At 40.9% G+C, this 18479-nt stretch overlaps 1 protein-coding gene across 1 annotated transcript in view; it reads left to right on the plus strand.

Annotated features, from left to right (window-relative positions):
- The first annotated feature begins 372 nt into the window (after window positions 1-372).
- PLCXD2 (phosphatidylinositol specific phospholipase C X domain containing 2) overlaps window positions 373-18479 on the plus strand; it is a 52774-nt gene continuing 34667 nt past the window's right edge. The window contains exon 1 of the mRNA XM_030940860.1: window positions 373-859. Coding sequence (XP_030796720.1) covers window positions 697-859 — 163 coding nt within the window. The 5' untranslated portion in view covers window positions 373-696. The remainder of the gene's footprint in view (window positions 860-18479) is intronic.

Raw genomic sequence — 18479 nt, forward strand, 5'->3', positions numbered from 1 at the left:
GGGGAGGCGTGGGAGTGGGACAGAGGGGCAGCCCGGAAGGCGCTGGCCAATCGGAGCGCGCTCCGCCAGCGGCCAATCACGGGCCGCCTAGCCCGGCAAATCTGCCCGGCAGTGCGGGGAGGGGCTGCCGGGAGTCGGGGTGCCGCCGGCTGCACTTCTGTGTGTCTTTCAGGAAGCCACAGGGCAGGGGGCGTCTGTGCAGAGAAGCGGGGGAGTGAGTAGCAGGCAGGCCCAGCTTGTGTACCAGCCCAGTGACATATATAGAAAAATAAATCAGGTTAGAGCCGGGGCGCCCGGGTGCGCACATGTGTATGGACCGGCAGGCATGTCTGTACACTGGGTGGGCACCTGTCTTGTGAGTGGCTCCGGGTGTGGCTGCTCCTCGGACTTTCAGTTTCTGTAAGATTTATCTGTAGGGGCCTACCTTCCCCCATCTCCAGAGGGGAACGTAAGAAGTTTAACGGAGCTGAGACTGAGCAGATTAAGGGAGTGGAGCAGAGGCTGGGCCGGGGAGAGTGGGGACTGCGGGTGCTAGTGGGTAGGGATCCATCTGTTTGTCCCGTCTCCCAGCCAGAAAGGCATTTTGGAAAGACTGGAGTGGCAAGCGTCGCCCTGAAACGTCCACAGAGCCCGAGAAGTGATGATCACTGAGTGAGTGGCACTGGGCTGAGACTGGCCAGTTTGTTAACAACAGGGATGCTAGCAGTTAGGAAGGCTAGGAGGAAACTCAGGATGGGGACCATCTGCTCCCCCAACCCCAGCGGGACAAAGACATCATCGGAGGTCTGCAATGCCGACTGGATGGCCTCGCTCCCCCCTCACCTTCACAACCTCCCCCTTTCCAATCTGGCAATCCCAGGTATTCGTCTATTCCTACTTGTTCCCACTGTGTTTAATTCTGCCATTTTAGTGTTGTTAAGGGGTTGGGTTGCTTTTCTATTGTGCTGAGAAATTAATTGTCAGTGACCCCTTTTTATTTTCAAACCAAAAACTTAACACTGAAGCAACTGCTTTAAAGAGATTTCAGTACACTGCATCATTGGTAAAAGGACTCATGAAAACGGAAGCATCATTGTTTTTGCTTGTGGGTTTTTTATTTGTTTGTTTGTTTGTTTGTTTGTTTTGCTTATATTTGCTAGCCCCAATCTAAGAATATTATCCTTCTTACTGTTGTTATGTGTATGTGAGGGGTGCATTGACTTAAATCACTTGAAGGGGAAATCAAAGGTAATGAATTAAAAGTCACAAATAATTTAGATCTGGATCAAAATTAAAACTGAAAAATATTTTATTTCTCATTTATCTGACCTTGTGTATTGGAAAAACAAAAAATAGATAAGCATTAGAGAATAGGTTCGGAATCAGAACTGAGTATAAAGACACATTTTTGTTGTTAGAAAAGCCAGAATAGAGAATGCAAACTCTCATCACAGGCAGTCATTAGGTGTGATGAGGTGGTGGTGTTTGAAGCTTTGTCTCTCTATATATGTATGTATACAGGTGTCTGCCTGACTGATTTAGAACTGCAGCCTTGAAAAGCATTTCTGCTCCAGCCACTGTCTCTCTGCTGGAGGTTTTATGCCTTGACTTCATTTGTTAAATGTGTCCTCTTCCTTCCACTCAGAAGGTGGTTATTGTATGGTTCTAGGGAAGGATATTTGGACAGTGAGTTTGACCTGGTGTGCTGAGCAAGTCCTACAATGGTGATACTGGAAAGCACTCCTAGGAGCAGGGGATGGACTACTGCCCATCCTTTCTTTCACTCGGAGACATAACAATTGAAGTTCACCATAGACTACCAGACAAACTCCCAAGCATTCCCTAGACCCGTCTGGGCTTTTTTGAGGTTTGGTTGGTTTTTTTGTTTGTTTTTGGTGGCTGAAAATATGACCTCATGCAACTCCCAATCTTTGCCTTCTGTGCACAAGGAAGAGCAGTGCTGGCTTCAAATACAGGCTTTTCTTTACTCACCTCGTCTTCTGGGTGTCTTCCAGGTTGATTGTCCTCATGGGCCCCGGTTGCTTTTGAGCAAGGAGAGGGCTGCGAAATTTCTTTATAGTTATGATCACGTATGTTTTATCAGCCATTGACTACAGCTCCTTGGGAAATGCCAGATGGGCATGCTTCAGAACAGGTCTTTTCCATGTTTAATTGGCTCCTGTGGAGTTGTCACTGAAATGATGCATGGGCCACTTTTAACATTAGTCATTTGCCTTCAGGCCTTCTGATGGAATTATTTTGTTGAGTGATACGGCAGGTAGTATGTGTTTGCAAACAGAATGGCATCTTAGGCAGGCCCTAAATGGCTGTGTCATTCAGGGCATGTCCGGGGTAGGTTGGGGCTTCCTCCTTCCTTGTTGTACTTTAGATGGCTCAAACCATAACACCAGCTCTGCTAATGGGTTGGCTGTGTACTCTGACCCCATGACTGTAGAAAGGAGCTGGGCATTTGTTCTGTGATCCATAGGATAGCTCACAGTTACTAGAATTGCTGGGGTAGCGGAGGAGCAAATAGCTGGGACCTGCTGTTGAAACTGGAAATTATATGATTAGCCACCATGGAGATCATGCGAATTCTTTCACCCTGCTTTGTGCAGTCTGGTCCTGCTAAGCAAAAAGAAAAAAAAAATGGCTTTGATTCCTCAAAAGATGCTGAACTCACTACTGTGAAATGCCGTTTCCTCAGCAGTGGAAGGGGCATTAAGTGTATGTATGTGTAGGCTCCAGACAAGAAAATAACATATTAAATGCTAGCCATTCATGAACTTCCCCCTACTAGTTCTCTTTCCTCTACCTCGAGCTTCATACTCACCAGATAAAGGCTAGCAGTCAAGTTCTACCAATCCTTGCTGAGAAATCCCGAAATATAGAAGGGATTTGGGAAATGGGGGCCATGATTGTCCCCCGTTTCCTCTTTAACTCTTCCCTCTTATCATCATCTGCATCATAATAGCTATTATGTACTGAGCACTACCATGCAGCACCCATTGGCATACAATACCTCCAGTCTTCATAACTTCATGAAGTAGATATTAACATCCTCAGTTTAGAATTAAGGAAATTATTGTTCAAAGAGGTTAAGTGATTTTCTCAAGATCACACAAATAGGAAGTGGTAGAAGTTGTATTTAAACCCCTATGTAGCTGCAAAACCAAGGTACTGTCTCTGTGCCCCTGAGGGGTCCTTGGGAATGGCAGAGCAGTGGGTGTAGTCTCTATCTGAAAGCCAGTTTCTTCAGACCATCCTCTGCAGTGAATGAAAGAATTTTTAAAAGCGAGTGGTATTTATCTAAGTGATTATCACTTTGAATATATAGGTAGATAAATACATATTATATATACATATACATATACACATGTACATATATACATATTATATATACATATGCCTGTTTAGCATTGGAACCCAGTAAGTTTTAAATTCAATTTTAGTGCTTCAACCTGGTGTGTGTGGGTGTGTGCGCACCCCCATGCCCAATCTGGGGCATCTATAGGACTAGGTCAGATCTATCAGGATGACAATGGGGGCAGGGGGATGTGGGAAAGGGCAGGGAAAAGGCAAGCCTTCTGGCAATAATAGCAGGACTGAGATGGAGTAAACTGTGTCACATTTGAGTGCACCTGCTGCCTTTGCCTAAGTCATGATGGGAGAGAACATGTATGAATGTGCACCTCTCAACAGAGCCTTGATGTATTATTTTACTTCCGCAACTGTTAAGAACACCTGTTAATGGCCACTACCACCAAACATACTAAAATATCTTGGAGAAGAACCTCAAAATAATTCTTATTGCTAACTGTATAGAATCATTTGATGTCTGAAGGATAAAGGATCCAGACATCATAAAGGACAGATTTTTAAATTAAAGCTTTAAACTCTACAAACATTTTCACTGATGTTTGTGAAAGCATGATGTTCTCTGTGGACAAATGGACTAATGGAAAGACATTTCTCTGTAATGTATACTGCTTTTCAATGAATTTTTTTCTCTGTACATTTTAATGCTGTTACATTTTTTTAAAAAAAAAAACACTTTCTTTCTTATTAAAGGTAAACTACTTGGTTTACATTTTGGGAAGGTTCTATTGGGAAGATCCTTGAACTTAAGGGTTGTAAAATTTATTGTTGATTCTTGCTGTGTAATATTGAATAAGTATCTAAATTTCTCAGAATATAGTTTCTTTATTTGTAATTAAGATATTGGGTTAAATGAAATATAGAGTCCTTTCCAGATTAAAAATTATGTGATTAATTTGAGTTTTGTTTTGTTCTGTTTTGTTTTATTTTGTTCCCTGTTCTTTGTCCAAGGTAGAAAGAGCTGGAAGGAATGATTGGGTCATTTTAGGTCTGAAGGCTATTTCTTTTATGCCTCTTCAAAACAAGAAAATGTACAAACAAGGTTTCACAATTGCCAGAATGCAGCAGGGTCTATTCACTTTAGCCTCTTAAAAGGGGCTGTAGATTACTTGATGTAAATGAACTTTTACCTCACCAGACCCTAACTGCACTTTAAGAAACCTCCATAGAGATATTTATATATATCTACCATATATATATATATATCTACCTTATATATATATATATATCTACCTTATATATATATATATATCTACCTTATATATATATATATATATATCTACCTTATATATATATATATATATCTACCTTCATCATACATAGTTTTTTTTAAAAAGAACTAATTAGAATAAATTTTAATCCAGAGATATAAATAACGTTACAGAAGCACACAGAATGGAAAGATTAATTCCACCTTCTGAGATTAGGAACTACCTTGTTGAGAAAATAGCATTTGATCTATAATTTGAGGAATGGTCAGGACTTCAAGGGATATAGGTTGAGGGTTAGGGTTGGGAAGGAGACTTTCCAGGTGGAATGGGGGTATATGGGGGTAAATGATGGGGGTATACGAGGGAAATGGCTAGAGGACACCCTCTCTGGTCCCTCCATATCCCTGTTATAGTTTCTTTGTCATAGTACTTCTCAACACATTGTTATTTTTAAGTGTATGTTTTTCCCATGTGAACAGTCTGCTGACAGAAAATATCTTATTTCACTTTATAATCCTAAATCCCAGTAGAAGGTAGCAGAGCAGCCATTGGTAACAGTTGAGTGAATAACTGAAAATATGGAAAGTATGGAGTAAGAATGCTAGAAACGTGGTTTGCAGCCACCATTGTTTTTCACTGTGATGAGAGCTAGAGATTGGTTAAGTTCAGCTTTCACAAATAACCACATGAAACCATATGAAGATTTTCCAATCCATTTCTTGTTATTGCACATAATATTCCTGAAGATTAGGCTTGATAAGGCTCATCACTAAGCCCGATTAGAAATGAAAATTTTAAGGCTGAAATGGTCACAAGAGTCAGAAGAAGAGGCCTTGTGTAACTTCTGTTCTAGGAGCAATTCTTTCACCCAACATCCCTCCTGCCTGCCTTCTTCCCTTGTCAGATTAGAGTTTTTCATCTTTGCTGCCTGGCTGCTGCCTCTCCCTGATCTCATTTCTTGTTCCCCTCTTTGCTTTCTTTCCACTGACCTGACCTGGTCCCCGGTCTTCCCTTGCCAGGATCAACCCTTCCACAGGTGCTCCTCACTGCTCTCCGATTCCCAGACGATTCTCTGTTCTCATGTTGCTAGTGATCATTCCCTTCTCTTCTTTTCTGCCTTTCTGGAATCCTATCCTTTTCCTAGCAGTTTTGCCCTTGAGCACTTGGTGATTTCTATAGGTCTTCCTCCTGTGGCCCCACACCCTCTTCCCACATGTGTGACATGGAGACAAAATCCCTGAGTGTTGCAGGATGGAGTCATTACTCAGATATTGCTTCTGAAAGTTGAACCAGATCTGGCATATCTGAAAGAGATTTGGGGACCACCCCAAAAGGGCACAAAATAAATTGTGTAACAAGAAGTTTTGCTTGGCTCTACTCTGAGGATAGCATGAACCATGAGTTGGCCTAAAACAAATCCATTCTTCTACAGGACTTGAGGTTGTGGGAAACCAGGGACCAAGCTGAGTCTACCAAGGCTAACTCAATCATGGAAAAAAAAAAAAAAAATCATACGAGACCAAAATGGTCTCTTAAATGAGGATAGTTTATTTTTGTTTTGTTTTGCTTTTCCCCCCTCTGGGTGGCCACACTGAAAAATAAAAAGATGCTATGACTGTGGTGTTTCCATTAGTAGGTTTAACTCCTAAAAAGGCTCATCATTTCTCTAGCCCTCTGTCCTCCCGCAAATCACAAAAGTCACAAAGATTTCCAGAATCACACATGTCTATAAAAAGAAAGATTATGGATTGGATTGGTTGAGTATGAATGCTACAGCCAGACTATGTGGATTTAAATACAGACTCTGCCCTTTACAAGCCCCGTGACTTTGGACAAATTACTTAACCTCTCTGTGCTTCAGTGTCCTTCTCTGTAACACAGAGGTAATCTGTGCACCACCTCATTTTCTTAGTGTGAGAAATAAATTCATTCATATAGTATGCTCTGTCACAAAATAAGCACTATATAATAATAACAATTGTTATTATGTATCTTTTTTTAAAAAAATCAGTCAGAACCTTCATTTATTGAAAGCCTGTGCCTGGAATGGACAACAAAAAAGAGGTTTAAAATGCAGTTCATACCGTCAGGTAATTTACAATCTAGTTACAGAGCTGACTGTCCAATTAAACTGTCTCTGACTCAGTGTTCTCTGTCTGATCAGATTAGGGTAACATGAATGGTTGCCCTGCAAAGGAAGCTTTAAAGTTAAGGGAAGGATACACAGAGGGTTGCTCAGGATGTGAGTGCCAAGAGTGTCTTAGATGCAATATGGGGTGGCTGATCAAGATGCCAGAAGACTTTCTTTAGTTATTTACTCAGTCCTGTCCCATCCCAAATTCAGCTGTCAGACTTTGTCATCCCCAGACATCCAGAGCCTTTGGGAAAAACTCAGCCCTCTGTGACAGAAGCATGTTGTTTAGCTTTTTTTCTGCTCTCCTCGTTTCCTCATCACTTGCCCTCCTAACCCAGTCATTTTGTTCCTAGCTCAAGAGTGGGGATGTTATAAAATGCTTTTCTTTGAACAAATCCTTATACATATTTTATAATTCCTTCCTCCAGCTATTGGAATAATAGCTTCATCATCCCTCCAAACACATACATCACCCATACATGCAACACACATACACCACCCATTGCCCAACACACACACATGCACAGATACTTAGCTATGGTGTTAGCCTCAGCCTCAACCTCCACTGGGCCCAAATCTCAATACCTGCTATCGTTCACCTGTCATAAATATCTTGCAAAACACACCCACTGACACTTCAGACCCTTGGAGCGTGCTGCTTCCACCTGCAAGCTCCTCTCTCAGACATGTTTCTGAAGCTGAGGAGTTGGTTTCTAACACGTGATCTGACCTGACCTCCGCTAGATTGACAGGTAGCTTCTACATCTCTCTCCTGCCTCTAGGAACTTAGGAGCACAGGCACACTAAAGGTAATGCTAGTGAAGTACTTTAGCATCCTGCAACTTTGGGAAAATCGCACACCACTTTGCCAATGCTGACTAACCCCAGTTAGAGTTTCAAACTAGGCCTGCAGAGGAGGGATTATTTGTAGACATTGTAATAGGTGGGTGTGTTTGTGTGTGTGAAAAGAATTTGAACATGCATCAAGAACCAAATTTAGGTGGAGGAGATCTGTGGCTAAATTTGTTTTAGTATTTACATTTGTGGTTAAGCGGGAGTCTTCCACCTTCTCTCTTGTGTTGTGAAACATCGACAGGAATTTGGATTATATTACTGAACACTGTGAGGATCAAAGTACATGGGAGGATTGTATTAGTAGGTCTCTAGGTAACTTCAAGATAAAACAGGTTGAGCTACAGAGGTCTGCATTGCTCTAAGGGGGATGTCTAGGTTATATGATCTATGAAACACAGGCAGTCTTTTGTGGCTTCATTGTCTACTAAGCAGCTAAAATTTTCTAAGAAAGTAACAGGTTGGGGTTTTTTTGTTAATGTCCAATTACTCTAGAACTGTCAGCTGTAAAGTATCATTTCTTCTTAGAGAATATTCTGTCAGTATTTTTATTTCTGTTCAGACCTGTCAAGATGAAAATAAAGGAAAAAATAGTACCCATTTGTGCGCTATAATGCAAATGTCTTGGAGTGTGGCAGCAGTCTGCAGTAATGGTGGAACTGAAAAATTCCTAGGCCCTGTCAGACTGAGATGAATATTTTATGAACATGTATGATTTGAAGGCTTATATATGAAAAGCATTATTTTTAAATTGAAACCAGATACACCCCTCCCTAAATAAATGCCAAACAAAGAAAGGTGTAAACAGTTCTCGTCCACCCTCCCCAGGTTTGAGTGTAGGTGATCATCTTGGCAGTAGGTGTCCATATGGATCCTCACAAGAATTATATGAGTGTGTTGTGTTAATTTGGCTAAAAATATACATCAGTGCCTGCTTACTCCTTTTGCTTTTTTTGGTTCTCATTGCCTATATTTTAAAAATTGTATTCATTTAAAGGAAAATCATTAACTCAAAAGGTATTTACTGAATGCCCTTTTGTGCCAAGTACTGTGTTAAATCAGGTGATCACACAGATCAGTAAGATTCTTCTCCCTGCTCTTCATGAAAATATGACCTTAGAAGAAAGCCAAAATTCAAACATGATAGAGAAAATGAATGGGGTCTGTAACACTCAGAAAACCAATACCCAATTCTGTTACTGGTAGTAGGAGAAAAGCTTGGTAGGTCGGACTTCCAAGAGCAACCTTGGGTCGAAATATAAATAGCGAGGAGTAGAAAGCCAGATGTCACAGTGCAGAGGGGACTGAGGGGTCAGATAGCATGGTAACCTTAAGCAAAGCCAACCAGTCTGGTGTGGTTAGAGCACGGATTGTATTTAAAGAAAGGAATAGATGTGAGGCTGGAAAAGTAGGCAAGAACTAGATCCTAATGAGCCTTATATGCCCATGCCAAGATTGAATGTCATCCTGATGGCAAAAAGCAGCCATTGAAAGAGTTGGTCAGAAATGGGTGGAAAGCCCCCCCTAAAATAACTGCATAAGAGTGAAGTGAAACAAAATGATCCAGCAGTTATTATGGATACTGTGGGTTAAGATGAGAAACTCATTGTTTCTTTTACTCTATTCAACATGTGTGTTAATTTTCTTCCATATACTGGGCTCTCTCCTAGGCACTGGTGATTCAATGATGATCAATACAGACATGGTCCTTGCCTTCAGAGAGCTGACAGTCTAGTTGGAGAAATGGACATTTAATCAAGCAGTTATAACACAATATGCTATGTAGGATGACTGGAGAGGTATACATTACTGCTGGAAGAAGCATATAGCAAGGGCATCTTAACAAGACTAAGGAGGCCTCCTGGAGGAAATTATGAATAAACTAAACTCGGAAAAATACACAGAAATGAGCCCTCAGGATAAGACAAACAGAGTAAGGATGCTCTAGAAGGGGAAATGAAACGGGTGAGAATCTTGAAGAAAGGGAATGGCGCATTTAACAAACCAAAATAGTTTATTATGGTTGTACTGTGGGTTACAAGGAGGAAAATGTCAGGGAGTAAAGTGGCAACATACTTAGAGGTCTTAAAAGCCTTGTTAGGCCGGGCGCAGTGGCTCACGCCTGTAATCCCAGCAATTTGGGAGGCCAAGGCAGGCAGATCACAAGGTCAGGAGATCAAGACCAGCCTGGCCAACATGGTGAAACTCCATCTCTACTAAAAATACAAAAATTAGCTGGGCGTGGTGGCATGTGCCTGTAGTCCCAGCTACTCGGGAGGCTGAGACAGGAGAATCTCTTGAACCCGGAAGGCAGAGGTTGCAATGAGCCGAGATCGCGCCATTGCACTCCAGCTTGGTGACAGAGTGAGACTCCGTCTCAAAAACAAAACAAAACAAAAAAAAAAAGGCCATGTTAAAGTTATCTAACTTCAGGCTGGGTACAGTGTCTCATGACTGTAATACCAGCACTTTAGAAAGCCGAGGCTGGTGGATGACTTGAGGTCAGGAGTTTGAGACTAGCCTGGCCAACATGGTGAAATCCCGTCTCTACTAAAAATGCAAATATTAGCCAGACATGGTGGTGGGCGCCTGTAATCCCAGCTACCTGGGAGACTGAGGCAGGAGAATCACTTGAACCCAGGAGGTGGAGGTTGCAGAGAGCCGAGATCGTGCCACTGCGCTCCAGCCTGGGCGACAGAGCAAGACCCCATCTTTAAAAAAAAAAAAGAGTTAACTGACTTTACGTGAACAGGAATGGGAAGGGTTTTAAGCATTTTAAGCATGCAAATCACAAGGTCCACTTTGTGTTTTAGAACGATCACTCTTGCTGCAGCACAAAATATATGAGAACCAGGAAGTACTGTAACCAAGGGGACCAATTGGGTTGCTGAGGTCATCCAAGCGGGAGGTGACCCTGACCTGAGGAGGAGGGTGACAGCATGGACAAAGAAAAAGAGAACAGACTTAGGAGCTATTTAGGAGGAAGTGTCAGCAGGACTTGGCTATTAATTGGAGGGCAAAAGAGAAGGTGCAATGGGCTTGGGTGAGAGAGAGGAAGTTGGTGGCATTCCCAGGAATATGGATAAAGGAGAAGGAGCAGGTTTAGAGGTGGTGGAAGGAAGCAGGTGCTTAGTCTGGAGCAGGCTGAATTTGAGGCACCTGTGGGACATTTCAGAATTGGGAGAAGGGCACAGGTGGCACACAGTGGAGATGGTTTCAGAGCTAAGTCTTCACATTTCACAATTTGCCCAATCTTCTACCGTCACCCACAGCTACTATTATATCCAATATCAGATGGTTTCCATTTAAAGCTGATATACTCATTTATTAGATTATGTCTTTTAGATTTGAATGAAGATTGTACTTCTTTTAGAAAATTTGTCGAGTTTCTAGTCCCAGAGAGCCCCTTCGTGTTCATCTAGTGTCCAGTGTTCTGCCTGTTCTATATGAATTGTCTCTTGGCAGGTTGGGCATGAGCGTAGGAGTTAGCTTCTGTATACTATACCATAAACCAACTGTGAAATGGAAACTTTTAGTTACCACAATCATCAAACCTGATTTATTTCATACATGGACATCTCGGGTTGCACCAATAGACCCAATAAAAGCAGGAGAATTTTACAGTAGAATAGTTCATTTAATGTAACTTTTTCTCCTAGCCTAAACATTTTTCTGGTTTTTCCTAAAGCTTATTATTGTTCTTTCTTCTGTGTTTCCAAAAAGGTTGTTAAAGCAAATATGGTTATCTCAGAGCTCAGAAGGCGCATTAGGGAATGACCAAGTGCCCCTTGCAAGGGGTTACTTCATACAAAGGTGATGCCATCTATTTGGAGACAGAGCAGGTTGCACGGTAGCAGAATAGAAGGATTTCTTGTGAATGGATTATCTACAGTATCTTATTTGGAGTAGGGATTGGGGTCTATTGGACAATGGAAGAAGAGAAAATCTTTCAAAAGAGAATAGGTACCCCTCCCTGTGTAGAGAGCTTTAAAATGCACCCCCACCCCCGACATGCAATTGAAAACCCTTTGACTCACATAAATCATAGGACATTGGAGCTAACTTGGAGAATACCTTGGGCAATGGAATGCTTATTGTGCCTGGCAGAGCAGGGAAGGTTTGGTACCCCTTTGGTGCCCCTCTGGCCACCTCAGGGCAAGGGGTAGAGACTGTTGGGGAGAAACTTCAACTAAAGAAGGTCTGGTTGCACTTGTTTCACATATAGATAGTTCATTTGAAAGTACTGCAGGTCTAAAAAGTGCCCTGTAAACCTCTGATTTACTTCAGTTATCTCTGAGCTCATCCAGCCAGTTGCAGGGGTAGACCGAGACTGACTCTTTGAATTCCCAGGCTGTCTCTCCTCAGATAGTGAGATGCCCCTTGGCTTCTCAGCACATAAAAAAGAATAAGTTGATCAACATCCTGTGCTTCCAAGTATTCTGCCTTAAACATTTGCTTTGTTGCATTGTGGATAATTATGAATTTAATAGGCGACTGATTAAAAATTAAATGGGCCACATGGCTCTCTGATTTTGCAGGCAGTTTGATGGTTATTATGAATACTCTCCCACATGCCTCATGGAAAATAAACAAGTATGATAGGTTGAGAAGAATGTTTAAAGATGTTATCTTTGGTTCAAGGGACTACTAAATGGCCCCCCTCATCTGGAATCTTGGATTCATAATGACTAATTTTGTATACCCTAAAGATGCCTCAGCCTTTCTCCACTTGTTAATATGGAGTGAAGTTCTCTACAAATGTTGCATTTTTCTCAAGGACCTAATTCAGAAGTGTGAGATTGGTGACTCCACAGAGATATTATTAGAATATAATTTATGCAGGCATAAGTTGCAGGAAATCTACTCTCTGGTACCTTTCTTTTAAAATTGTTCAATGTAATATTTTATTATAGTTGTTCCTTTGGTCATCCTTTCTGGTTAATTTTGTCCTCTATGTTTTCTGACACATTCCTCTTCATTGACCCAGATAACTCAAGCTAGAAGGACAAAGGGAGATAAATGGAGCTAGGTATAAACAGGTACAAGGGGTGAAAAGGAGCAGAGAGGGAACTCTACCTGTTTAATGTTGGAGGGACCAAATAGAAGTTTGGGAAAGGATCAGGAGACCTAGGCCTACCAGCCTTAGGCAACTCTCTTAGCATCTGTTTATTCAGGTATTCGTGCTTGTATTTATTCTGTATAAATGCATTCAGTACCTACTAAATTCCAGAAACTAAGTATGGAGACATAAGCATGAATTAGACATGATCCTGCCCTCAAAGACTTACACTTAGGTGGCAGAGACAGATGTGGAGATAAATAGCACTCAATGTCCTAAGTTCATCAAATATCAACTCACTGCTATGGAATCACAGAGGAAAGAGCAGGTCAGTCTCCTTGATAGAGTCAAGTGAGCTCACAGACTAATGATGGTAATTAAAATGGAAAGGCAAGGGATGATAAGATTGTCCCCCCAAGGGGACAATCCCCCAAGGACTCTAATGGTTTTTTGTTTTCTTAGACAAATCTTTTGCTACATTCAATAACCATAAGGTGTACTTCTCATATGTATTAATAACTTTGTAAATTAATATATTCTTAGCTCAGGCCTCAGATATTTTAACATGCAAAATTATTATCTGTTTATATTAAATTTATTGTAATATTTGTATAGATTGAATACCTGAGTCGGAATACAAGATGTTTTTCTATGAAAGCCACCCTAAGCATCTTAGCATTTAAGAACACATGTTCATTGTAGTGTCTGTTCTTTATGGGTTCTTTCTTTCTTTCTTTCTTTCTTTCTTTCTTTCTTTTTTTTTTTTTTTTTTTTCGAGACAGGGTGTTGCTCTGTCACCCAGGCTGGAGTACAGTGGCATGATCATGGCTCACTGAAGCCTCGACCTCCTGGCTCAAACAGTTCTCCATCTCAGCCTCCTGAGTAGCTGAGACTACAGGCACGTGCCATCACACCTGGCTAATTTTTTTTTTTTTTTTCTAGTAGAGACCAGGTCAGGCTGGTCTCAAACTCCTGAGCTCAAGGGATCCTCTCACATTGGCCTCCCAAAGTGCTGGGATTACAGGCATGAGCCACTGTGCCCAGCCTCTTCTTACATCTTTTATCTTCTCTCTATCTTTGTTATTCACACAGGAGGCACTGTGAAAAAGTAGTTCAGCGTGTAGGTTGTAGGCTCAAATCCTAGCTACTATTAATAGTTGCATGATCTTTAGTAAAAAGCTTTACCCCTCTGTCTCTTAGTTTTTTCATCTGTAAAATTGAGATAATTATAATATCCACTTCACAAGTGCAAAGTTAGAGGAAGCACAAACCAGAAGACCACCCTCACTCTGACACCAGTTACAGGTTTGGGAGCCTTAAGATCAGCCTTATGTTTGATAATTTGCTAGGAAGATTGACAGAACTCATTGTAAGTTGTTATACTCATAGTTACTGTTTATTGCTATGAAAGGCTACAGATCAAAATCAGCTAAAGGAAGAGGTGCATGGGGCAAAGGTCAGGACATTTCCAAATGTGGAGCTTCCAGTTGTCCTCTCCCCATGGACAGTATTTCTTTCCTTGTATTGATGTGTGACAGTACCACACAAAGTACTGCTAACCGGGGAAGCTCACCTGAGCTTTGGTGTCCAGAATCTTTTCTGGGCTTCCACATGGCTGACATAAGTATCCAGCCCCTTCAGAGGTTAAGCCCATACCTATGTGACTCAAATGCTGCACCATAACTCACATCCTTAGACTTTTCCCTTATGGCCCAAAGCTCTCAGGCAAATAAAGATACTTTGATCAGGTAGGACATTCCAAGGGCTTAAGCAATTGCTTCCCGAGGACTGAGGGCAAAGACCATACCTCTCTTTGGGTAAGGTTTAAATTTTTTACTACACAAAGTTACTTAAGAATTAAATAAGATAATGTATACAATGTGATTACATTATTACCTAGTATGAAATAAATGTTTTATATATATACAGCTATGATTATGAAACATCCTTTTGATTACCTAATATGTACCTAATATCATAATAGCTACTGTAGGAAGATTGAAAAAATGAACAAGATGTAGTTCATAGATCTTACAAGAGATATACAAGAGTTCAAACAAAAGCCGAATGAGGTGAGTACCATGATAAAGAAACAAGCAAACTGTGCTGGGACCTGCAAAGGGCAAGGTTACTTCTAGATGGGGCTTAAGGAACCACCTCAGGAGAAGAGCACCTGTGAGCTTGGCTGTGAGAGATAGGTAGGATTTCAACATGAAGAGGGAAGGACATTCCAGAGACAGGGAAGCAAATGCCCAAAATTAGAGATGAGAAAACAACGGCACCTTCAGGAAACAGAGAAGGGCTGCCATGGTCACCTGTGGAAGTGACAGGAGAAGGAAATGGAACAGGTAGGGAAAGACAGACAAACCAGCTGGAGAGAGATTTTCGGCATTGTACTAAGCACTTTATGCTTCGTGTTGTAGACTATAGGGAACCAGTGACAATTTTGGGCTTGAAGAAAACCGTGAAAGAAAATGTACTGTCCCTGTTATAATTCCAGTCTTTGAACACCCTCCCTTCCAATAACCCACCTTCACTTTGCCTGGCCAGTTACAATTCAGCTGAGGTATGACCTCTGTAAACATTTCCATTATAGGACATGGTATACCCCATTGAGACTGTTTATCTCTGCTGTGTACAACTGTTTTGTCATTTATGTATACTTGCTGTCTTGTTCAGAATAAGCACCTTATGATAAAAGTGGAGGGAAAGAAGGAGGAGGGGAGAGACATGGAATCTTGAAATATATCTACAAAGAATTTAAGCATAAAAAACAGATATTTTAAAAATCTATATTTCTAGTTAAGGAGAAACTAGGACAGGCAGGAAGCAAGTAGTAATGCCTAAGGTAAGACAAAATCTTATAACTGCATTGCAGTCTTCTCAAGATGCCTCAAGGCTTTAAGAAAAAGAACAAGTATAATAATAATAAAAGAAACAGAAGAAGAATAGCTTGCTCATTTAACATTTATAGAGCACTTCCTAGGAGACCAATATTGCTCTGTTTGATTGATATGAAGCCAATTAATTCTTATAACAAATTAATGATGTAGGTACTCCTACTATCCCCATTTTACAGATGAAGAAATTTAGTCACAGAGAGGTTAAGCAGATTGCCCCCCAAAATCCTGATAACAATACCAGAACTATAAAAAATTAGGTCATGCCAAATTCATTAAATTGCATTTGAATAAAAGACACTCATAGAGTTGAAGACTGACCCAGTGTTGGGTTGTAACTTTAGTTTCTTTTGTTGGTTGTAATATAGGGTAATTTTCTTTTCATCTGAGGCCATTTGCTCCCATGTCGGCACTCTAACGCATGAGCACCCATGAGGATGGTTATGTTTGAAGGACTACATGCTGACCTGTTCTGGCTGAACAAGTTACATTTTTTTTTTCAAGACCAGACATCTAGGAGGCTTTTTATTGACTCAGAACAAAAGCAGCCCAGTGGTTTAAGTGGTCTGTGTAGTAATCACCCAGCGAGGCTCCGGCACAGAAAAAAAATCTTTCTGGCCTCTATTCTGCCTGTACACAGAAAGACCAGCATGAGGCTTTAGCGGGTGTGTAAGCTCTCAGAACGCTGGTCTTCAAGGGTGGGGTGTGTTTTCATTCACTTTCTCCGTTGGGTGTCATGTACAAATTCCCTTTAAGCCCACCATTTCATGTAATTTAAACTGCTACTTACTGGATTTTCTCTCCTCCCTTTTCCCTTTCCTCTGTCAGAACACCTAGCTTAGGCCTTTATTTACAAGAAAGAGAAAAGACCTCTTCTTGTCCTCGAGGGGAACTAGCTAAGAAGCTTCTCTGTGTCTCAGTCATTCTTCAGTTTATCAAATGAATCTTAAAATAACCCTGCCCTAGATTGAGACCATCTTGGCTAACATGGTGAAACCCCATCTCTACTAAAACTACAAAAAAATTAGCCGGATGGCAGGCGCCTGTAGTCCCCCCTACTCAGGTGGCTGAGGCAGGAGACTGGCATGAACCCGGGAGGTGGAGCTTGCAGTGAGCCAAGATCGCGCCACTGCACTCCAGCCTGGACGACAGAGCGAGACTCCATCTCTAAATAAATAAATAATTAATTAAATAATGAAAAACTAAAGTAAAATAAAATAAAAACCCTGCCCTGTGAAAAATTCCAGCAAAACTAGGTAACCATAAATATTTTTTTTTGAAGTCCCAATGATAAATTCCATTAAAATGACCCACAAAATAGTGAAACACCAGCCTTTAAAGTGAAGGGCACTGTCACATAAATGCTAAACAATAAGTGAAATATTGACCGATGCATTTAATCACTGTAAGACAGACCTAAGGCCCAACAGAAATATGGGTCCTAAGAATCTGTGTGAGCAGAAAGAAAGAGCAATTTGACAAAATTCTCAGATGAGCCAAAAAGCAATAAATACCACTTTAGACTTGGCAATGATTTGCTTTTTGCAAATATGATGAGTTAAATTTACAGGCCTATTTTCTGTTTAAGTATGGTAAGTATGAAAGAAAAATGTTATTTATTTGCAGTGATTAATAGTCCTTCATAAATAGGGTGACAAATGCCTTTAATAAGCTGTTAATAAGTGGAATTATCCAATTCTTAAGATAGAAGAGACCCTAGGTCTCATTTCGCTCCCTTTCCTAAGTTTGCAAATGAAGAAACAGAACTCCAAGTACAAGTTTGGAAGCCCAGGTTCACGGAAGTAATCATAGCAGAACTAGCACTGGGATTCAGGCTCAGCTGTGGAATTACAGACAGTTTCTTCAACTGAGAGAAGGTTAGAGTGCCCTCCTGTGTCCCTATGTAGAAATTCTTTAGGTCTTTACAAAATTTAAACTAGCTTTAATCTCTTCATCAATTTTCCTGCACTGGGGCAGGGACCAGGCATTTAGGTCCAAAGACAAACTCTGCAGTCACCGTGTTATTGAAAGTACATGAGCAATGCACTTGACTTGTTTAATCAGTAAGGACATAGAACCAATAATATCATCCCTAGGGTATCTTTGTGTACACTGAGGTCTGACAGACCTGGGTCTATGTCCCAGGCAGCCACATGCAATCTTTGCAACCCTGAGCTAGTTGCAAAACCAGTCTGAGCCTCAGTTTCCTCATCTGTAAAATGAGATCATGTAAGTAAAATGCCCAGCCTGGCATTAGGTACATAATAAGCACTCAGTAGATTGAAGTTGTTTCAGTTATTTTCAGACAAGAGCTCCCACCAGGGTTATAAAAAAGTTAATGATGAAAGAGCTGAGGTAAAAACACGAGGGAGATAAACTGAATGTCTTCAGGATGCTTTTAGTTACTGGATGAAAAGGTTTCCATGAGTTCCAGGGGCAGAAGAAAGGGAGAGAGAATTTTTAAAAGAGGTATGTACTGAATATGTGATTCCTGAAAAATGAATTTCTTCTTCAGATGGGGAAATTTCAATGGACCTAAGCCACATGGCTTGACCACAGGTAGAAGCTCTCTCTCAAAGGTAACACCTGGCACTAAGGGGCCAGCAATTTTTTTTTAAAGTCTCTGTATGAAAGAAAATATTGGAAAACCAGATTCTATTTATGTCATTGACGCAGGTGTAGAAGTCTTTATTTATTGAGAGGGTAACCATATTAAAATCAATTAAGAACAGAGGTGAAAAACAATAGCTGGAGGAATCCATCCTTTGATTTTAATTTTCTTCAACTCTTCATGAAACAAGCTATCTCCGCTACAGTGTTCAGCAAAATTGCAGTAAATCAAGTCCTTTTGCCAAGTGAACTTTCAAAAGTTCTCTCCCCCTCTGACCTTAGCTAATTTTCAGTTATCCTTTCCCTACGTGTGGAAGGGAGATGTCGTTATTTATGATATAAGGAGACTTGACCTT

This window comes from Rhinopithecus roxellana, chromosome 1 (genome assembly GCF_007565055.1).
Source record: "Rhinopithecus roxellana isolate Shanxi Qingling chromosome 1, ASM756505v1, whole genome shotgun sequence".
NCBI lineage: Eukaryota > Metazoa > Chordata > Mammalia > Primates > Cercopithecidae > Rhinopithecus > Rhinopithecus roxellana.